The sequence below is a fragment of the Apis laboriosa genome, unplaced genomic scaffold (assembly GCF_014066325.1).
Source record: "Apis laboriosa isolate Shangri-la unplaced genomic scaffold, ASM1406632v1 scaffold202_cov151, whole genome shotgun sequence".
Classification (NCBI taxonomy): domain Eukaryota; kingdom Metazoa; phylum Arthropoda; class Insecta; order Hymenoptera; family Apidae; genus Apis; species Apis laboriosa.
Genome location: NW_025222291.1, coordinates 1,029,963 through 1,055,108, shown reverse-complemented (window position 1 = coordinate 1,055,108; position 25,146 = coordinate 1,029,963). Strand labels below are relative to the sequence as shown.

Here is a 25,146-nt window from a genome sequence, read left to right as displayed (position 1 = left end):
TACATTACTGGTAATTATAAATAGAATTTTTAATGAATATTTAAAATAATATTTTCTATTAATGATTTAGATATATAAAAATATAAATCTTCTTTCTAATTAAACAAATTAGAAACATTAGAAACAAATTAGAAACATTTATCTTTGCAAAATATGATTGTTTTTTTTAACTATTTGATCTGTGTCATGGATCGTAGTCTTCATGATTACGGCATCAATGATGTCATAGATGCTGCAACTAACTAATACCAACATTGATTCAGCATCATATCGTATGTTTAGACAGATTTTTATTTTCACATAAAAAAATTTTTATTTTACTCTAATATTAATAGTTTGATTTTTTTTTTTATTTTTTTGTTAGTTTAGAAACAATTTCATAATTGAAATTTTCATTAAAAATTTTATATATATATTCATTGTTTGAAAATAGTTATAAAGTTATAATTTATATTTTACGAAATAATATATAATATATAATATAAAATAAATTAGTTACAATATGACAAACAATAAATAATATTTATTATTATTTGACAAGCAATATATAATATTATAAAGATATTACTTATAATTTGCGTTTAATATATTTTTGTTTTTTTGAACTATTTATGTTCTATATACTATTTAAAGTATTTTTTCTTTTATATCATTTTATATCATTATTGTATTTATTCTAAAGTATAAAAATTGCATTTCCATTAATGAAATTAATCAATTATCTAATAGGACACATATGAGTTAAACATGTATGCAATAATATGCTTCATGTTTTTTAATATCAATTTCTTTAAAAAATTATTCATCTTTATTCTATATTAAATATACTATAAATATTTTAAATATTTTTATTATCATTAATAAATTCAAATATGAATTTAATTTAATAAATTCATATCAATTTAATATTCATATCAGACTTAATTTTTAATGTTAATTTTTATTTCTTATTACAATGCATAATGTAATACATATATGAATTATATTCATTTAAAAAAAATTATTTTGAAATTTAATTTAATGTAAAACATTAAATTATTAAAAACAGAACAAAATAGATATAGTAGAAAACAAGAAGGTAAGAAAGCTACAGAATATAATACAGCTGATGTCAGCTGTAATGAGCAATGTTGCTAAAAGTGGATATGATGCTGTATTCTTCTTGTCTATGTATTCCGTCTACCCTCTCTTTTCATTCACATTCTTATGTCTGTTCACGCATGCGTATTACGGTAAACATGTACTCTATAGTTAGTGATACTTAAAATCACATAAATAAGAAGAAATTTAAAAATTTTTTATATAATAAAAAAGTAATAGTTCTTGATAGAAAAAAATAAACATTTTTATAACATTATTTTTTAAAATAATGTTATTATTGCGATTTGTATGTTTATATATATATATTTTAAATATATTTATTTTCTTATTTTTAAATGATGAATTAGATCATTTAATATGATAATTTAATTTTTATTTTATTCATTATATTTCACAATCTTGTTTTATTTCTTCTTATTATTCTAAGAAAAAATTTTTTCAAATTTTTTTTTAAAATTTTGATAATATAATATAATTAGCAATTATATAATACAAGATGTTTTTAAAACATCAAATAAGGAGTTTTAATTAAATTTTTTATAAATAATTGTATTACTATTAATATCAAAAAATGATATATATAATTAAAAACAATTAAATAATTTTGCCTTTTTGTTTTATTTCTTCAAAAATTAATAATAAATTATATGATGAAAATATTTTAATTGGAATTAAATTCAAATATACTTATATGCATATTCATGTTTTGTTACAGAAATTGCAAAAGTACGAGCAAGTCTTTTTCAGATCAGTGGTGTCAAAAAAGAGCCACTGGTCTTGCCAGAACCAGAAGGTGAAGTCACAACACTTATGGAAAAAGTTTATGTACCTGTCAAAGAACATCCAGATGTAAGTCTTTATTTTCTGTTGCTATATATTAAGGAAAATTCAATTTTTAAGGAATATCTTGAATATAATTAACATGTATAATGAGTGTATTATAATTAGTTTTTTCTTTTTTTATAAATAAACGTCAAGAGCGCGTATAAAAATCAATTTAAATGTTTATTCAATTCAATACAAATTCAAAAAAATATTCAGTTTATTTATTAACTAAGATTAATATTTCTATGTTTTTATTTATTTATTATTTTTTTTATTTATTATTTATTATTTTTTTTATATATTATTTTTATTTATTATCAATTATTATTATTATTAATTGTATAATTAATATACAATAGATCTGTAAAAAAAAAATATAATTTTAAGTGTTAAAAAAGAAGATAACAGAAAAATAACAGAAGAGTAACAAGTAAAACAAAGTTTTTGAAATGAGTTTAATATTAAATTAATATATTATTAATTAATTAATATACTATAATTATATATATACTATTAATATACTATTAATTAAAATTTCTATTATGAGATGAATAATCTCATACAACAAAGATAAAAGACTAGATATTAATAATTATTATTAAACTAAAGCAATTATTTATTCATTAAAAAATATTTGATATCATTATTTGAATATAAAATTTTTAATTTGATGTCTTATCAAATGCCGAGTTTATACATAATCCAAAGGATAATATACATAATAATATACATACGTTGAATTTATTTATTTATATAAAGTTATAAAACAACAAAACTTTTTATATAATTTTATTTAATTAGAAATATGAAAAACATTTATAATAATAATAATAAAAATTTATTTTTAGTCATATACATATATTTTTTTTCAAAATGCTAATTTTGCTTGTTACAGTTTAATTTTGTTGGAAGAATCCTTGGACCACGAGGAATGACAGCCAAACAATTGGAGCAAGAAACAGGATGTAAAATTATGGTTCGAGGGAAAGGATCTATGAGGGATAAAAAGAAGGTAAAATTTTTTATTGTATATCCATATCTTATTAATTTATATAAATGTATCTTTACGCTTCTTTACAATATATATATATACAATATATATACATACAATACAATATATATATATAGATATAGTTAAGTTTTTAAAAAAAAATACATAGTGTTATTATTGCAATTTTAAATTAAATATTATTTCCAAGCTGCATATGATTAATGAGAAAAAATTTTATCGTAAGTATACGTAATAATAAAATAATAAAATAATAATAAGAATGTAAAATTTATTTTTTTTTTCATATATTTAACAATATCTTAAATTGATTATGAGAAAATTATATACAAAATAATTAAAAAAAGACTTTATAATTTTTAAATAATACTCAACAAATAAAAAAAAATAATATAGTTAAAAATTAATATTTTTTAAAGTTATAAACAATTTTTTAATTCTTGAATTAATATGTTGTGTAAAAACAATGAATTATTTTATATTTTTTTATTTTTTTTAATTAAGAAAAAGTTCTTTCTTTACACATTCTTTTTTCATTTCACTCTTTCTATAATTTTTTAATTGAATGGTAATATATTGTGGTAATATATACTTTGTCGCATGAAAAATTTTGTATTAACTTTTTAATTATTTACTAATCATGAAAAAATTTTTAATTAACATTTCTTTTATGATGTTTTATAGTAAGATAATTCTATATTATGTTGTGTACAAAATAGAAAAATAGATAATCCATTATTTACATGTAGTATGATAGCTTTTGAAACAATTAAGCTCAGTTAATTAATTCACTTTGATAAAAATTATTTATAATTTTGAAAATATTAATTTTTCAATCCATTTTTATTAAGACTCTTTTAATTTATTTTATTTACTAAATAACAACTAATATTATATTAATATTAATATAATTATATATAATTACTATATATAATTACTATATTACTATATATAATTATTATATAATCTAAAAGTTATATAAATATAGTTATATAAATATATATTTATGCTTCTTTGATCATCCTATATTGATACATATATATATATATATATAATTTTTGTAATTTTATTTAATTTGTAATTAAATGAACATATATTAATATCATTTCTTATTTTGAATTAATTATATAGTTGTATTAATAATGTTTACAAAAAAATATAAACATATAATACTGATTAAAAATAAATTAATAGAATATTTATTTATTGTGTAATTAATATTTATATTAAATAGTATTGGTTCATATATGTTCTAGATAAATTTTAATTTAATTTAAATTATTATAATTTAAATTATATTATTATATTACGCAATATTAATTCGTTTATTAGGAAGAGTTAAACCGAGGTAAACCAAACTGGGAACATCTGACAGATGAATTACATGTTTTATTGACAGTCGAGGATACTGAAAATCGTGCCACTTTGAAACTTGCCAGAGCTGTAGAAGAAGTCAAGAAACTCCTTGTTCCCGTGGTGAGAAAGTTCCTATTATTAACTGTAATATTTAAATTTATTGTAATATTTTTCTTTACTTTTAATTGATGCATTATATTTAATGAATATTTAAAAAAATAAATAAAATAATATATTAATCTTTCAGATTATATCATGATATATCTAAACAATATTGATTTTTTATTAATTATGTTAATTGTTAGCAGGCTGACGGAGAGGATGAGTTAAAGAAACGGCAATTAATGGAACTTGCTATTATCAATGGTACTTACCGAGATTCTAACACAAAAGTTGCAGCAGCTACAGGTATATATCTTAAAATTTATTTTCTTTACCTTATATTTTTTTTACCTTATAATAAATCTTCTTTTTTTACCTTATATATATTATATAACACATTTATATAATATGTTAGTTTAATAATAATATAATAAATAATAATAATAAATAATAATTAATAATGATATAATAAGATATTTTGTAGATATAAAAATAATTATACAAACTGTTTATATATTCATGAAACATTTGAAAAATCAAGAAAAGTTAAAACAAAAATTGACAAAAGTTATACAAAAATATCGGTTAAGACTTATTTATTAAATTATAAGCAATCAAAATTTCCAAATTAATAAAACGAAATAGAAATAAATCATCTTCATTGCATCATTATCTTGCTTAATTTTGATTTTATTTAATACAAAATTATTAATACAATTAATTTATAACTTAATAAATAAGCTTCAACTGATATTTTTGTATACCATTTTGTATTTATTTTAATTTTTAAAAAACGACTCTCTAAAGATGAATATATATTTATGTATTAACCTTCTTTACTATATATATGTATACACACACTTTCTTTATATTCTTTACAAATAAATTATTATTATTGTTTCATCATAATTATATATGAAAATTCAGTTTTTTTATGTAACTATTTTTTTTAAATTATATATTTTAGCTTGCGATGAAGAATGGAGACGCGTTGCAGCGGCTGCGGCAGAAACGCAGCGACTTCTTCCAGGTTTGGCCACACCTATGAGGACGCCCAGTGCTCCATTGGGAGCACCGTTAATACTCTCGCCACGGATATCTGTTCCAACGACCGCAGCGTCTCTTCTGAATGGTTCCGGCCCACCAGGATCGCTTCTTTCTGCCGGTGATCCACATGGTTTAATTTACACACCATATGCTGATTACGCCAACTACGCAGCATTAGCAGCATCGCCTCTTCTCACGGATTACACAGCAGCTGATCATTCTGGTGGGTTGTTTGCACGCTGATCTTAGTTGCAACAACATTTTTCATGAATATTTTCTTCGATTGTTGTTGTTATTATTATTATTATTATTATTATTATTATTATTATTATTATTATTATTATTATTATTATTATTATTATTGTTGTTGTTGTTATTATTATTATTATTATTATTGCTATTTTTCTTATTTGACCTCTTCTCGATCTTCTAGCAAAAATGAACTAGATTTTGCGAAAAAAAATAAATAACGAAAAGAGATAAAAAGGGAATAATTAAGAGAAATGAAAAATAATATAATATATCTGGATTTTTTACCAATTTTTAAGCTAATGATTTTTTGTGGAAAATCGTCTTTTTTCTATCTTCTTTAAATATATTTAAGTAATTCTACATTTATATATTTTACAAAAAAAAAATTGTTGTTAAAATCTTATTTTATATTTAATTCCATATGATGGTATGATTTTGCATACAGAGTATCCTATTCAATTTTAAATCTTCTATTGATCTAAATAAATAGTTGAAAAGTTAAATAATAATAAATAATATCAAATTGAATATTGAAAATTAAATTATATTTTTCAATATATCGTATATATTTAAAAAATTAAATATTTATTTATATAAAAACAAACTTATTAAATATTTGAGATATTTATTATAATATTATATATTTTTACACTTTTTTATTCTTAACTTTTATATAAACAATTACTTAATACTTTATTAATGTTAAAATATTAATCTTTTAAATTTATTAGAGTTCAATGTTACGAATAAAGGATATTGTGAAAACTTTTTTAAAAAAATTTTTTAGAAGTTAAAAGCATAACAATGGTTACTCTGTATAATAATATTAACATATATATAAATATACATACATATTTTTTTTGAAAATAAAAATAATAAAAGGATTCTCCATTAATAAACAAAAAAATATATATTTACATATGTGTTTATATGTATTTTTTTGTATATATCGTAAAAAAGTTAAATTATTTTATCGCACTTAAAAGCGATTATCATTATAATTATTGATATTATTATTATTTATAATTAATATTATCATTATTATTATAGAATTCTATTATTATTACATATTATCTTTTTATTATTATTGGTATAATCTTTTATTAATGTTATTATTGTTTTTGATATCATTAAATTTGTGATTAGTATTCTGATTGGCATGGAAATCGTGATGATTTTAATATCAGAATTCATTAGTTAAAAAAATTAAAAATTTGAATTTCAGATAATAGGATTAGGTGGTATTATTTTATTATATTATTGAAGGTTTATATTAAGAAATTCACATCAGTCATTTGCTAGTCGTATCAGTTTTGATAATTATTTAACAATGGTTAATTATTCAATAATATTATAACTTGCATTTCTGAAACAGCAGCTAGTAGAAATATTTGATATAATATGCATATCGTAAAGAGAAAGTCGTAGAGTTCCAAAAAAGGGATTATAATAATTGCTAGATACTAAAGTACTAAACGTGTAATATAAATTTTTGTATCATATTGCGTATTTATACAAAACAAAAAAAATATTGATTTTGACAAAAAAAAGTTTATTATTATTTAATTTTTAGATTATTTTTCCCAAATATTTAAATAATTTTTGGAATAACTTCGTAAGAATATAAATAATTTATGTTCTTTTATATTTTGAGTAACAATGTTACTTATTTATATCCGATATATGACTGTTTTTTCTTTTACTCTCAATGGTAAAAGAATTATTTCCTTAAAGGTTGTATATTATTAAATTTTTATTGTTAAAATTTCTATATTGTTTAATAGAATTATAAATTCTATTTATATAATTACAAATTTATTAAAATCATATTATGATTTAAAAAAGTTTAATCACATTTTTATTCAAAATTTATTACAGTATGATATGTGGTTTTAAAATGATATTCTCTTGAGATTTTTTAAGATATTTTAACACTTTTGTTTTATATACTCGAATTTCATTAATTATTTAAAACAAGATTTTAATACATACAGTATTCAAATTCTTACGCGATTAATATAAGAAATCGATTCGCATATATGTATATACATAGTTACGCATAATCGTATCGATTAAAAAATGAAGATGAATCTTCTCTTTGTCAATAAAATACTCGATTATCGTATAACAAATTACACTCATACATTCGTTACCATTTATTATACATAGTGTAAATCATCAATGTGTTCAATAGGTATGATATGTTTGAAAAATAAAATACTCTCAATTTAATTATAAATCTTACTATAATTGAAAATAATAATAATTTTCTCTATATAAATACGTGCATGAATAAATAATTATCGAAATTAAATTATTTATTAAAGATTAGATTGATTGAAATTTATTTTTCGTAAAATTGTATTTTTTATATTATTTTATATTCATTACACAATTTTTTATTATATTGTTTGTTTTTTATTTATAATTTTTATATATTTTATTTATATTCTTATATCTATTATCATTTTCTTATTGCATTTAAATATTATAATATGCTCATATATTATATTTATGATATAAAAGAATTTATAATCAAAAATTCAATAAAACTTTGATATTTTATTTAAAAAATTCCTGATATATAAAATATTCGTATTATTCGTAAAATAAAATTATAATATAGAATAGATATAATATATCTATTCTAATTAAATAGATCGAATAAATATCAATTCAAATGTAATTTAAAAATTATGATTGAGGATATATATTGCTCATATAAAACAATAAGTTAAATTTTGGAATTATGAATATAAAAAAAAGAGTCATTTTTATATGAATTTTTTTTAGAAGAAAAAACTTCTAAAACATTGATCGAAAAATTAGATATAAATAATCTAATTTTGGATATAGAATATTTATGTTTAATATGTAAATATTAATGTTTTTATATTTCACATTATTAAAAGAGAGTTTTATTTTTTAAATATATCAAATCTTATGACATGCAACGTATTTTATTTATATTATTTAAAAGGATATAAAAGAACGAATGTGCACATGTCAATACATTTGTATGTTCGATTCTGTGGTGCATTGCCATATTAATTATATATTTATATATATAAATATATGTATAAATATATATTATATAAATTATATATAATATTTAATGAAATAATCAAATATTATTTATTGTTATAATTTTAATAAAATTATTGATATTAATATAATTTAAAGAATAGGAATTAAGAAAAGAAATAAACCAATTTCTCGTCAAAGAAAACATTAAATATATCTCTTTTCTTTCTATATTTTCAGTTTTTTTATTTAATTAATATGATATATTATACAAATGGATTTAATTTTTATAAGTGCAATAAGTCAAATATAAATTTTATTAATATTATAAATTTCATTAACATAAAATGTAATTTAATATATTTTATTTATTGTTGCAAATTTTGAAATATTATAAATTCAACTGCTATACATTGTGGAATTATATTTTTAAATGTTTATTATATGTATTTTACTCATTCTCATTGATGCGAGAAATTTGTTTATTTTCAGTCCTAAAATATTTTAAGGCCTTTTACAAGATATAAATAAATTTAAAAGTTATATCGCATTTGAAAAATAAAAATATCTTAAGGCCATTTCTTACATTTATATATGATGTTATTATTATTTATTAAAGTTTTATACTATAAAAAATAAATAAACATTAAATGTACGCTTATTAAATTTATGTAAAATTTAGTGTACAACAACAGTTTGATACATAATTTACAAATGCACATCTATATTTCTAGTTCTTTTATTCTACGTGAATAATTGTTTTCTATAAAAATTATATAATTAGATATATTAAATATTTTTAATTATATGTATAAAAATATTACATTATCTATTTATTTCGTTTTTATTAGTTTTCGTTATTTTATTTTTTATCTTTTTAAATCATATTGAAAACTATATTGAAATCGTAAATTATGTAAATAAATATTTTTCAAATATATGATTACAATGTTTTTGAAAAATTCGATATATGTATTGGAGTTAGAACATACATTAGATGTGTATAAAATAAAAATAAATTATTTAAGAATTAAGAAAATTAAATTGAGATGAATAAATTGCGCTCAATTCTTGTCATATATTGAATATAGAGAATCATCGTACAAAAATATTTTGTATATATCTTTCTCCTAGAGAAAGAAACGTATAATAGATATATTTAAATCTAGAAATTGTATTTTATGCATAAATAATAGTTATCACTTAGAAATTAAAAATAGATATTTTTTTATATATTTTTACTTTATCCATATTTATTTTCTGAAAATAATTGAATGTGATTTATAAATAAATCACTATTTTTTATAGCAATAAAGGAAATGATTGTTATAAATGACTATCACCAAAACTTAGAAAATAATTATAATATGTACATGTATATCATTTAAAAGAAAATCAACCTTTTTTTATATGTCAATAGATTTTTTTTTTACTAATCATCGCTTAAATAAAATATTACATTAATACATAAAATATAAATTTTTTAGGTTTATATTATAGTAAAAATTTTTTTTAAAGATAATTCAAAATTGATTAAATATAAAATTTATGAAAACCAAAAATAGTTCATATTCATCAATAGTATTGTATTAATAAGATTATATATTTTAGAAAATATTAGTAACATTTTTTGAATTTTTTATATCAAAACTATATTTTTAGTTTTTTAAATTGTCTTATTATATTTTATATTATTTGTTCTTTCTTTAAAAAAATAAAATTTATTTTCAATATTTTTATAAAAATTACACAGATTCAAAAATGAAAAAAAAAATTTGAAAGCTAAATATTAACAAGAAATAAGATATTAAGTTCTTTTAATATGTCACAATATTTTATATTTAATACTAAAAAGTCTCAAACGTATTTTAAACAAATTTTTATTCTAGAATTACTTCAATAATAATTAAATGCAATTTAAATATAAAATATATAGAAATTTATTTTATTAAACTTTTTTATTTTAACAAACTTTTACTTGATATAGATTTAAAAAGTAATAATAAAAATAATATTTTAGGGATCAAATATTTTTATGCACTTATATTAGTATTAAGTATTAATATATTATGTATTCGATAGATAATAAGAAAGAAAAAAAATGAAAATTTGTAATGCACATATTTAATATTTCATTGATATTATTTTTACGATGATTATTATTTTTTACGATTATTTATGATTATTATTTTATGATTATTATTTTATGATATATTTTATGATTATTTTATGATATATTTTATGATATATTTTATGATTATTATTTTTACATGAAACAAATATATTTTTAAAGTGTCAATGAAATTGATATTTTCATATTTAAATAACAAAGTATAAGATCGATAATCAATTCACTTCTAGAAGAAGTCATATTGATCTATCTGAACTCTTATATAAAAATTCATCAGGTTTTGCAAATTCATAAATATTAAGATAAATTAAAAGTATTATAAATATAAGAAATTAGTGATTAAATGACTTATAATTAATTATAATTCATTCTAAACAATTTTCAAATAGACATATATGCGTGCTAATAGTTTAAGTATTCTAAGTTTAATTAATAGATTAATAAATATTCTATAAATTTCGAATGTTAAAAAATAACAACAATTTAATATAATTAATGTTTTACTGATAAATACATATTTTTCTTGCTTGTTTTTTTTTTATATATACAAGTGTAAAGTATTAATTATTTATAAATTAATGAAAAAAATTAAAATTTTAGAATAATAAAAATATTCTAAATATACATACCAAAACGTTAAAATAATATTTATTAATAATTAATATTATTAATACACATGTACATATACTTATATATATTATACTATGGCACTTTTATATTAATTAATATATCGGACATATTAGATATATCATATATGAAATATAATACGAATATGATATATATGATATGAAATATATATTTCTATTTCGAATTTAAAAATTTGATTGAACGCAAACTGATAAAAGACAAAGAAAATTTCTGATTTATCATATCGCATGTGTAAATATGAAATATAAAATTTAAATAGAAAAAAAGAAAATACATGGAAAATATATAACAAAAAAATATTGGTTTGCGTTTTAATTATCAACTTATGGATAATTTTAATTTACTATTATTGTTTATAGCGGCGGTTAAGTGACCTGCCGAGGACTGGAAATTGATATATGCATATGGAAGCAGATGAATTATACACATTTGTATGTTGGGGACAGGTGCAGCAGCCGCTGCGAAACAACGTAGGCACTTGGGTCAGATTCGCGAGCACCCTTATCAAAGGGCTGGTGCTTTATCGTGAATCCGGAGAGCGCAATCGCAATACTATACGCGCCTCCGCGAAAAGGTTAGTTTTCTAGAAACGTATCATTTTTATATATTTTATTCCGATTTTCTCTATTTTTTGTAATATCTATATACTATGTATCTCTATATATTAATATACATATATATTATATAAAGATACAGATATATAGATATCACAATGTTACATATTATATTTAGAAATATGATACTCGAAATTTTAAAACTCTTTGAAATTCAAAAGTTTCGAAATTTTTTGCTAATTTTGCGATTGTAAGAATTGAATGTTGTAATATGATTTTATTTTTATTTAATCAATACTAATCTTAAATGTTTAAAACTTTTAATTTATTTTGATTGATTTTTTATTACAATAGTTTCTATAGAGAAATCGAAACTTTTGTAAATTAAAAAAAATGATAGTTATTTTTATTACCAATTTGACTACCAATTTGTATTTGAAGAATTTCAAAAATTAAAATTAATTAAAATTTCTTGACAAAATCTTTAAAAAAAAAAAGAGGAGGAGAAAAAAAGATTTTGAGTTCTGAAAATTTCGAATATTTTGTTAAGTTTTATAAATAGCCTATATATTAGAATATTCTTTCAAAAATTATAAATATTTTTAATTATATCATAGTAATATATATTCTTAATTAATGAAATAAATAATTTTCAAATTTTTTAAAATTTTTAAAATATACTTATTTTAAATGTGTTACTTTTTATATTTAATGTGTTAGATTTTTTATATTTAAAGATTTTTTAAAATATCTGATTTTCAATTAGATATGTTTGGCTTTTATTTAAAAAATGTTTATAATATAAATTTTATATTTTTATAAAAATAAATTTTAATTCATATTTTTCTAGAGGAGACTTTAAATTAAGAAAAAAAGAAAGAAATATATCAATAATTTAGTTTTTTCTATACTTTTTTTCTAAATGTTGTAATTTTATTAATTTTAATTTATTATATATAAATAATTTTAAATTACTTGTTGTCGTATAAATTAATATATAATATATAATGATAAAATTGATAAAATATATATAGTATTACAGGTTTTTACATATTATTCTATATCTCTTTAGATTTTTTTATATACTTAATCATAAAAGCTTTAAGGTTTCAAGGTAATGTTAACTCCCCGCAATTAGGTATCAAAATTAAAAATATTTTTAAAAAAAATATTGTTAGTCATTCTTTCTTTTTTATGTTATAAAACAAGAAGATAGACGATCAAGAAACTACGGTATGGTATGGGTGCGCACCTATCTATTTCTTTTTTTTGTTTTATACCAATTTTTCGCATTTTTATATTAATATTAAAAAAAATATTTATTATTTATTATAATTATTAATTATTAAATAATAGTTTATAATATAAAGTATATAAATTAAAAATAATAAAGATAAAAGGGAAAGAAGAAAATGAAACATTCATTTTCTGAGGAGTAAATATGAAATCGATTTTAAAACAACATATACCACAACAGATTTATATATAATATATATATATATATATATATATATATATATATATATTTTTTAAATAAATATATATAAAAATCTATAATCAGGATCAGATTATCATGTATTAGAATTGATTAAATTGATATTTTGGCAACTTGTGCCTGTGGAACACTTATTCATTCCATTCACGTCTGCCGTTTTATGCGTGTATATGCGCGCGTATCACGCACGCATTTAAAATAAATATTTATACAAAATATAAAATATTAGTTTATTTATTTCGAACGAAGATGACAGGGGTGGTACTACGATACGATGCGAAGGCTTGCTATATATCAACATATATTCAAATATTATTTTATTGTATTATTTTTCAATTTAGGATGTTTTCGTTCCACCTGAATCCAGGACATCACTTAATATCGCACGAAAATATACAAATTTAAAAATATACGTATTTACCTTAAATATTTTCCTGTAAATATCACATTAATTTAATCGTAACTTTCTTTAGCATCCCAAGAAGAGAACATAATCAACTAATTTTACTCTATTAGTTCAAGTTTTTTTTGTCTCTTCATAAAACAATTTTCTTTTTTTTTAATAACAATTTTTGGTGAAATTTTACATGTAGAAATAAAATATTTCATAATTTAATCCTAAAAATGCATCCTATCCTTTTTTATGTATCACCACTAACAATATCACGCATAATTTATAATGGCACCTTTATTATAGAAGCGATTTCATTTTTTTACACGAAACGTATAACTATGCATTGTCTTTATAAAACTAACCAAAAATGCTCCACACGGCCAAGTTGACACTAACTTGATGTTTCTATTTATATAGTATTATATATCTTCATGTAGTGTATATAATATATTTCATAGCAATATATTCATAATTTAATAATTTAGATCAAAATTAAAAAATGTTTGTTATTTTAAAGCAATTTATATGCTTTAATTATTTGTATCATTTTATATTTAAGTAATATTACATACATATTTATCATATGTTATAGTGTTAAAGAATTAATTTTTAATTCTAAAATCATCCAGAGTTTGAGGGAAAAAAAAGAGAAAAAAATAAAAAGTATTATAAATTTTATTATATTATAAGTATTATAAATTCAAAATTATAATGAAAAAACTTTAGACGTGTATTTTCGTAACATTCTAATATCAATATTTATTGTAATATAATATTATTTTTGAATTTAAAAGTAGAAAACAATATTTCATATTTTTATATAATTAACCTTTCTTTTATATTTCATATGAATGAAAAAACAATTATCTGTAATATTTAGAGAAATAAAAATGATTTGATTAAGACAAGCAAGTGATTAGCTAAAAAATTTATAAAATTTATTGAACCATTTGTTTTATATATATATATATATATATATATATATATAAAATATTTTCTTTCTATATGTTTTGCTAGACAATTAACGCTACATATATATAGTATAATATATACAAATTTTAACACTATGCAACAGTATGCTTTTTTTCAAAGATTGTACAATAGATTCTTATACAGCACGCGTGTAATTCATTGGCCTTTTGACACCTGCTTGTTGATAGGATATTAATTGTTATAGTTAATATGATTCAAAGTAATAATATTATTGTAACTATATATTTAATATCATACACACGTACAATGTCATTTAACGCTACTATTTGGTGGCAGGTGCACACCCAAGCTGCCTACAAAATGATACCAAATTTTTTGGGAAATAACGAATTCCTTGCATTTTGAATAACTAAATCATCTTATCATCTACTATTCTAAATCTGCTTTTTTATATTTGTTTATATCTTAAAATCATTTTGTTTTAAAATTTTCTACGATTTATTTTCTCAACTATCCTAAGCGCGGGGAGGGCACATAATTATGTAAAACTTATAACTAAAATACATAGTTTTAACTCTCTAATAATTGATCAAATTTTTCTTATAAAAAAGAATCATTTTTAATATTTTATAAATATTATAACTATTTTCATTAAATCATATAAAATTACATATGAAATTCATTGTTTTTTCGATAATTAGAGGACCTATTAATTGTAAACGATGAATGACAAGTAACGAAGTATGAGCTTTATTTCGTCATATATATAATATTCTGACAATGTTTCTGTCACATATCATGTTTTGTATGAAATAAATGCTTATATACTAATATTGACCAAAAGGAAGTGCGAAGCAGTTGCTTGTTAGTCGTTATTTGTTTTATTATATTCGTTTCTTTTAATATATTAATTTTTATTTCTCATGAGTGTATGCAAAACATTTAAATTATTAATTGTTAAAATAAATGAAACAAATCTTTTATTAGATTTGTGTAAATAAATTTTTTTTTTTTAATCATATAATTTAAAATAATTAAATATTTAAGGAAAGGCAGTGCTTCCCACTAACTATATTTCTTTCAACTATCGAACTATTCAAAAACTTAATGTTAACATCAATCAATCATAATTAAATTACTAACAAACTGTTTTTCTTTTCTTTCTTTTTAACCTTGGTTGCCCATGGCCTATAGGCTTGGAGTGCTAACAATGGAATCCACTCGCCCGTGCTAACACCTGGACTCTGGAACAACATCCGCGTTCGATCGGTTCACCAACCAGATGACCACCTTCGTCGTTCGCATCACCAGCCCTGTTCTTCGTCAAGTTTATCCATCCTGTACCCTCGTGTTTTTAAATTGTATAGCCTTGTTTAAATTGCTTTGCTCGTTTTGTTAGCGTTTACTTTTACTGGCGTTTGCGTTCAACGTCGGACAGGTAATTAAATCTCTGATTGTGAGTTACTTATTGATGAAAAAGGATTTTCCATTTTCTGTTTTTGAACAATAAGAAATATATCATTCAATTTAAATTATATTAAATTCAATTAAATAGGATCATGGTTAAATGTATTTTGATTTTCAACACAACGAACAACAATTATTCTATTCCGCAAAAATCATGGGTTACAATCATGGCTATTTTTCTATTACGCAGATCTTTTCAATGAATAGAAATTTATTAACAATGCAAATATAATTTATTATTAATTTTTTCTTCATTTTATAAGTGGAGAGTCATTCGAGTTATTATTATTTAATATATTTTATCCAATAATGATTGATTTTTCATTGATTCAGTTTGTTTAAATTATATCGGATACAATCCGATATAATTTCTTGATACAATTTATGAAACAGTTCGATTTTTCACGTTAAAATATTAACTTATTCGTTATTAAGATACGCGAAATTTCAAACTTTTCCATATATAAAATGTTTCATAAGGCGTGATATAACTAAAAAAATGATTGATTTTTAATAAAATATTTATTGAGAATCAATGAATCATTGAATAATTTATAAAAAGTTGTTTGGCATAATTTATAAAAATAAAAATATTTTGATATTAAGATACATTTTTAAGATTTATTTTTTTGTTTCAATTAATTTTTTATTATTATTTCTCATTCATAAATTAATTATTTTATTTACACTTTAGCTTGATTTGTAAAATTCATTCTATTTAATAACTTTGATATCATTTTTTAAGTATATGTGATTAGTAAAAGTTGAATTTCTGACGATATATATCATAAAATATTAGTAAGTGCATTATTACTATTATAACATTATTATAAATAGGAATTTATAATAATTTTTTTTTTATTATTATATTTATACATTGTTTTTAGAAAATATTCTGATAATATTTGGTTCAATCATCGTAATGATGATAAAATATTAAATTTTTAATAATACATGCATTTTATATTTATGATTAATATCTAATATATTTATAATTAAAATAAATTTTGATTAAAATTATTTTAATAGATAACTTCATGATTGAGCGTATAAATGCAATTATTTGATTGCATGCATAAGAATATTTATATATAACTAATAGATAGTAATATTGCAATTAATAATAATATTGTTATTTACAAATTATTTTTTAAATTAGTTTGTTATTAATATAAAAATCTCATTTTTTTGTTATATCACACTTTTTAAACGTTTTGTCTAAAATAAAAAAAATTCATTTTAAGAGATCATATTGCGATATACATATTTTTTTTATTTAATCGCAGATTATAAAACGAAATTTTTTTTGCATAATAGTTATATCAATTTAGTACTTACATCTTTATTAGAGCAAAATGAATAGGGAGAGAAAATGGGCTAAAAATTTAAATAATATTATATATTTTATGTAATATAGAAAATAATATATTCATGTGTAATAGGTGCAATATAAAATCAAAATTTGTTTTCATTTTGATTAAATGAATTGAATACTTTGACTCAGGAAAAAAAAAAGCTTGAAGATACAAATTTAAGAATATTTCTATTTAATGTTAAGTAAAACAATTCTTTACATAGATAAAGTTTTAATGGCATATGAATTAATTGTAATATTAATACGTACTTTAAATACGTATTACATAATATAATATAAACGAATTTTTATAGATTAAATATTTTACATCTATTTCTTCAAATTTACTTATTAATTTGATCAATTTACTAACTCTTATTAATTTGATCAAAGAAAAATAAAAAAATCAAAATATTCGATTTATTATGTTAAATAGATATTAAGAATATTAAATGTCTCTTTAAATAGTCTCTTTGTTGTGTGGCTAGAAAGAATCTCCATTTTTTAACATAAAAAAGATATAACACTTTATTATTTTATAATTTAAAAATTTTATTATATAATATTACGGTGCAATTTACTTGTAAAATAATAGATATTGATCATTTATTGAATATTTTTAATTTTGCGTATTTAGATAAATTTGCATAAAAATCCTTTTATTTTAATAAATGTAGATAAAAAAAAATCATGTTCAAAAATGATATTCTCACCAATCGTAATTAAAATTAACAACAGTTGTTAAAAAAAAGTTGTTTATTATCTTTTTCGTTATTTGCAATATATCTACATTTATAATGTTATATAATGAAGTTATCTATATAGATGAGAGTGTTTATATATGAGATTGATTTATTTACCATTAAATATACCATTTAGATATACAAGAATATTCTGTTGATTCTTTAGATTTGCCATATGTACATGTATTAATAAGAATTTTTTATCATGTTAATTTGTGTATATTTAGTAATCTATATAACAAGCTTGTATTTTAAACAAGCATTTCGAACATTTTCGATTATCTAAGGAGAGACAACTATTACTTTGTGTAAATAGATTGTATTTCTTGATCTAATTGTTCTCTAAGAGTGATCTGAATTCTACTTAAGTTTATAGCTTAACGTAGCATATTCATTATATTATATTCTACAATATGTATAACTAAAAATATATTATGCAAAAGAAACATAAATATTTTACAAATTCATATAGGAGTAGGGGAAGTTGAAAATTGATGAAACTTTTGCCGTGTATTTAGTGCAATAATATGATTAGAATATATATATTCCTTCTGTTATTGATTTATAATACATAAGGTATATAAATTAATGAACACAAAGATTTTTTTTAGTAATAATATTAATCATTTATTAAATTCATATATTATTCATTATGAATAATTTCTTATTGTAATTTCTTTTAATGATAAGAAAAAAATTAAATATTCTAAAAAAAAAAATATTCTAAATTTCAGAAATTAAAAGCAATAATCGACATATAAGTTAATTTGTATAATATATAACAATGACATATAACAATATATAAAAATAAAAATTATATATTTTCTTAAAAATTAAACATTTCCCAACTTAAAAGTATATTATTATCATATATATTATAAATTAGTTATTTAATTGAATATATATTGAATCCAATATATTTAATATATCTTAAATTCGGCAAAATAGTCTCCACTTTTTAACTTTCCCTTAAAATAGATATTCACTTGTTTCTTTTACATATCGTATTATCACTATATATCAGTATGAATAAGCAAATGTTTCACTAAGCATATTAGAATTTGATATGAAATATGAATATATCAATCGACTATTAGTTTTTTACTATGATACCAAAAATATACGATATGTCTACTCTAAATCTATATCTATTATAAATCTATTTGAATGAAGAATGTTTCATTTTTAGTTTCTTGTTTATTTTTTGTTTATTTATGTATATATTTTATCAACTTTACGTTTCAATAAGTTGTACTCATCTTTTGATACAAATATATAATGATGAAACAAGTGGATATTTGTTGACAATATATTGTTAAACTATTATATATATCTATTGACTGTTTATATGTAGATGAACTTACATGTTTTTTAAGCTTTATACTAGTATTGCAGGTACATACGCATATTATGTTATAAAATATAAATACAGAATTTTTGAAAAAAATCATAAGAAAAATTAACAAATATTATGTATAAAATATTTGTATTGATATGATGATATTAATAATATTAATAAAAATTTTTGATTGATATTATTAATGATTAATAATAACAAAAAATATATATTTGTTTACTTCTATGTATATGAAACATATTGTTATAAAATATTGAAAAAACTTTAATATTTAAATCAAAAATGTAATTAAGATATTAAAATTTATAATTATAATATTTTATAAAAACATCATGTGTATGTACCTTTATATGCATGTGTATGTGTGTGCGTGCGTGCGCACGCGTGCGCGCGCGTGTATGAATACAGTTTTGTTAATATGCATATTTGTATTTACTATTTACATCTACCACAATAATTGCTTAATTCTTGTCAGAATTTATTAAAATGATTTGTTTTATATTTTATTTTATTGTTGATATTCATATCAACAATATAAAATATGTAGTAAATACAGGTCAAAATATAAAATAATTTTATTTTCAAATTATTTAAAAGATTTATTTATTAAATGTACTTTTCCATTTACTAAAATTGTTTTAAATTTATTAGAAAGAATAAAGAAAATTACTGTAAGATATAGTAATAATATTTTGATATTTTCAAGTACAAATGAAATAGATTTAAAATATATAAATTGTAATTGAGTAAAACTAATAATATGTGACTTCAAATTTTATTAAAATGTAATATTTATAATTTAATTATATATATATATATATACGATTCTTTACAATGTTATATATACTATAATGTTATAATATACTAAAATTCTATAAATATTTACAATCTATGATGCTATGAATTCAATTTCATTAATATCGAATTTATTATGTGTATATACATTTTATTTATGTATAAATTAGTATTTTATTTATATTATTAGCAATTATTCTGTTTGTAATATAATTCATAAATTAGAAAAGAATGAATTAAATTTGATTTTACATAGTGCATAATAAAATTTAAATATTAATATAAATTCTATTCTTTAATGATATTATTAATATGTTATCAATATATCTATAAATTTTGAATTTGATATAAAAAAGCTTTATTATTATGAAATTAATTTTTTAAATATTAATAGATTTATTACATATCATAATTATAAATAATTAAGTAATAATTTAATTTTATGATTTTGGTAAACGATATAAGCCACCTGAAAACAATAACTGATGTTCTCTAACTTTTCTATCAAGAAATTGCCTCAATTCAGGTAAGCCACATTCCATTGCTCCTGGACCTTGAGATGCAAACATTTTTAACATTTGATGAATTCTTTCTAGAGGCATAGAATCTAAATTAGTTAACATGCCGACAATATAAGACCAGAATACTTGAAGTTCTTCTTCTCTTTGATCACTTGCAGATGCCATTGCGCTTTCTATTTCTTCTTCTTCAACAATGTCTGTTACGGATTTATTTTTAGTTGAACTTTCTTCTTGCAATATAAAAATATCATTGGAAATTTCTTTTAAAAGACCTTGGGAAACCCAAAAAGTTATTTTCCTTCTTAATACAGTTGCAGGGGCATGCATTATTTCTGCAAGTTCTTCTAAAGCCCATTCTTCTATAAATTCAATAATATAATAACATTTAGTAAATTAATAATAAATTTAATGAAAATTTAAAAATTAAATGACCTATAATGAATTAAATATTAACAAAATATAAATATTTCTTACTTTTATCTTGAAAATGTAAGATAATTGTGGCATGTATTGGTGTTACATTTATATCTAATTTTCTATCTTTTAATTCTATTTCTAATGTAACATTTCCAAGATGAGGTTTCCAACAAAGTGTTCTATTTCCTTTCAAAGTTTCAAATGCTTTTACATATTTATTTAATTGATTTTGTACAATTTTAGGTAATTCCAATTTCCAATTTTCTTTAAATGGTGGCCAAAATTGGGCTGATAATATTAATGCAGATGTAGGAAAATAATCTTTCTCTAACGTGTAACTAGTATTAGATTGTATATGTCCATCTATTCTTTTAGAATCATATACATCTTTTAACATAACTTCACAATAATGAAGTTGATTTTCTCCAAAACGCCTTTTTAATAATTCTAAATGACGAATTTCTCGTTCAGTATGATAATTTAATTGAGATAATAATCTATCTGCTAACAATGTACGATATTCATTTACAAATAAATCTTGACTACCATATACATTTACTAACATTGATATTATATCTGACATTCTGCGTTGTGCTGATTTTGCTATAAAAAAAAGGAAATTAAAATATATTTTATGTTAGTAAATAAAAATGCATGCTTTATTTTAATTTTTTGTCTTATATAAGATAATAGAAAAGATAAGCCAATATTTTAAATGCAAGTGTTATAAAAAAACTATATAAATGTTAAAAAAGAAGTCAAGTAATAAATATCAAAAATGAAAATAGTTATTTAAAAAATGAATTTACAAGTGTCAAAATTATTACAAATATTTTTTAAATATTCTATAATAATTGGAAAAAATATTTTCTTATTCTATATGAAAATTGCAAAATAAAAATTTTTAAATATTTTAAAAGATCAAAAATATTCAAATCAATATAAGTCAATAATATAATAAATAATAATAATAAATAAGTCTAATGATCATAAAATGAATTTTTTTATTCATTTATATCTGTTAATATTAATAATCATTTAAACAATTTACTTAAATATTATCTAATCAAACACATGAAATAAATGTAAAAATGAATATGTTGAATGAAAATGAAAATTAAAAACACAGTGATTAATAAAGTAAAATAAATATTTTCATGCATATTTATAATAATATCTTTATCTTGTTTTGGCATAAATATAAAATATATATTCAATGATTTAATTAATTTTTTTAATACATTATGAACATACCAGGATCAGCATCAACAGGATCTGGCATCCATTTATCCCAATCTTCATTTTCTTCATCACCAGATCCATCATCTAACTGTAAAGATTCACCCTTGACTAATTCATCTGCTAGATCACTTGGTGAATCATCAAGCAAATCACTTACTACACATCGTACAGTATCTTCTCTGGTTCTTAAATAAACTCTAAAAATATCCAAATAAATTGCAAATTCAATGATAACATTAATTTAAAAAATTAATTTACACTTTGAATATTTTATAATAATTACTTAATAGGTTCTGTTATTGTTTCAAGAAGAACACCTGTGGGATCCAATTGTCTCAGTGCTCTTATAGCTGCAATATATGCAGTTATTATATCTGGTGTATTTACACCTGGATGTAATAATCTTGTTTTTAAAGCTTCTTGTAAACTTTCTATTAATACTTTTCGTAAATCAGTTCTTTCTAAACAAACACGTAAATCATCTATTGCAGGTTGAGAATCAGGATATTCTACAGATTAAAAAAAATTAATAAAAATAATATATAAATATATACATGTATATATAAAAGAATATATGAACTGAAACAATTTTTATGACCTATTATAATATCAAAGAGTTGTTCAATTCTAAATCTTGTATATATTTCATATAAGAAATGAGATAATTTTTGTTTAAATTTGTCTATTGCATTACGAGTTTGATCACTTAAGAATGTAATCTTTGAGAAACCACCAGAATATATTCTTATTAACCAACTCATAACAACTGTTTCAAGCCACTAAAATAAAATATAAAATATTGATTATATATTTATTGAATATTAGTAAATGATATAAATATAATTTATATTATATGAATAAAATATAATGAAATCTTACATTTTCTAAGGATGTTAATTGTGATACATCAAATGTTTTATCACATGATTGACTCACATGATTTTTAATACGTATATGTATCAATGATGTAAGAACATTACCAACTAATCTTTCTAATAATTCTAATTCAATTAATTTCCCATTTGTTTCATGAAACATGTATACTATCATCTGACATTGACATTTTTCTACTTCTTGATAACAACCCATACATTTTCCAGGATCACTTCCAATAGTTACTATAAAATAAATAATTTTATTTGAATTTAAATTTATACATTGTAAATTACATTTATATATTTAAATGTTTAAATTATATTATTTTTTATGATTAAATTATAAATTTAGCAAGTCATAATAATAAAAGATTATAAAAATAAATATTAAACAAATAAAGAACAACATGTAAAATATTTTATAATGTCAAATACCTTGCGCAGAACCATCTGCACTACAGAATATATTGAATGCAATTTTATAAAATTGTTCAACTATATGCTCATAATGAAGTGGCAATTGACTTAATAATGTAGATCGCACAATTAATTTAAATCGACTTAATACATTTCCATTTGTTATAAATTGAGTTGTTTCATCATTTTGTATCAAATATTCTAACCTTTTCAATAATGGTAAAAATTCTGTTAAACTTGTATATAATCCATCTACTGCACTTTTAAAATGTTCAAAACCTTGTTGTTCATTTATATTATTTATAAACTTCTTCCAAAATGCAGGTGCTACATTTTGTCGAATATATAATTCTATATGATGAATAACTACATCTTCAACAAATGCTGTTAAATCCAATGTCTTTATTTCTTTAACCACATCAATAAATTCTTTATCTGAACATTCATTTTGAATCTATAAAAACAAATATAAATTAAAAATATATTTCAAGAATATTATATCTATTTGATTGATTATTAATAATCAATAAAATATAAAAAAAAATAATTAATATTTTTAGATATTTTTATAAGATATTATTTATAAAATAAATATTATAAATAATAGTAAATAAATATTTATAAAATATAAACAAACCTTTTCATATAAAATAGGAAATGCATATTGTATACGAAGAAAAAAATCATTTTTATTACTCTCAGATTTATCCATATTATACGTAACAATATAATTTTCACTTATATAAATTCTTTTTAATTTATTTATATAAATTATATACATAAATTTTGAAAATATAACTTTTCAAAACATAAATTAAGCAATATTTTCTGAATTATGAAAGCATTATACATATGTAAATAATAATATGAGAATCTTCTAGGATAATATATATGTATTATTTCGCTATATGAAATTTGTACTATATGAAATATATATTATAAATAAGATACATTGAATTTTATTCATAAATCTTTTGATTTTTACGAAAATTGAATTATGTATAAATTATGTATAAATTATTCATGAATTATTTTTTATTATATAATATAATAAATATAAATATCAACTTATAAGATGTCCTGTCCT

The 25,146-nt window shown here is 19.5% G+C and overlaps 2 protein-coding genes across 5 annotated transcripts in view; one reads left to right on the top strand and one right to left on the bottom strand.

The window, feature by feature from the left end:
• LOC122712487 (protein held out wings) overlaps positions 1–16,791 on the top strand; it is a 28,637-nt gene extending 11,846 nt beyond the window's left edge. The window contains exons 2-8 of one of the 4 annotated variants that reach the window (XM_043932206.1): positions 1,817–1,950; positions 2,822–2,938; positions 4,268–4,408; positions 4,597–4,699; positions 5,361–5,663; positions 11,942–12,069; positions 16,066–16,791. In XM_043932206.1, coding sequence (XP_043788141.1) covers positions 1,817–1,950; positions 2,822–2,938; positions 4,268–4,408; positions 4,597–4,699; positions 5,361–5,663; positions 11,942–12,024 — 881 coding nt within the window. In that variant the 3' untranslated portion in view covers positions 12,025–12,069; positions 16,066–16,791. Of the gene's footprint in view, positions 1–1,816; positions 1,951–2,821; positions 2,939–4,267; positions 4,412–4,596; positions 4,700–5,360; positions 5,664–11,941; positions 12,070–16,065 lie in introns of all 4 variants that reach the window. The other 3 variants (XM_043932208.1, XM_043932205.1, XM_043932209.1) reach the window with 3 other exon arrangements.
• Positions 16,792–20,913: 4,122 nt separating this feature from the next.
• On the bottom strand, positions 20,914–24,822 carry LOC122712488 (anaphase-promoting complex subunit 2). The gene is made up of 8 exons (XM_043932210.1): positions 24,697–24,822; positions 24,078–24,513; positions 23,647–23,885; positions 23,366–23,546; positions 23,051–23,276; positions 22,780–22,964; positions 21,583–22,128; positions 20,914–21,467 (listed from the first exon to the last, which is right to left on the bottom strand). Exons 1-8 carry the CDS (start codon positions 24,769–24,771, stop codon positions 21,028–21,030), a joined length of 2,328 nt encoding a protein of 775 aa, XP_043788145.1. The 5' UTR covers positions 24,772–24,822; the 3' UTR covers positions 20,914–21,027.
• Positions 24,823–25,146: the final 324 nt, after the last annotated feature.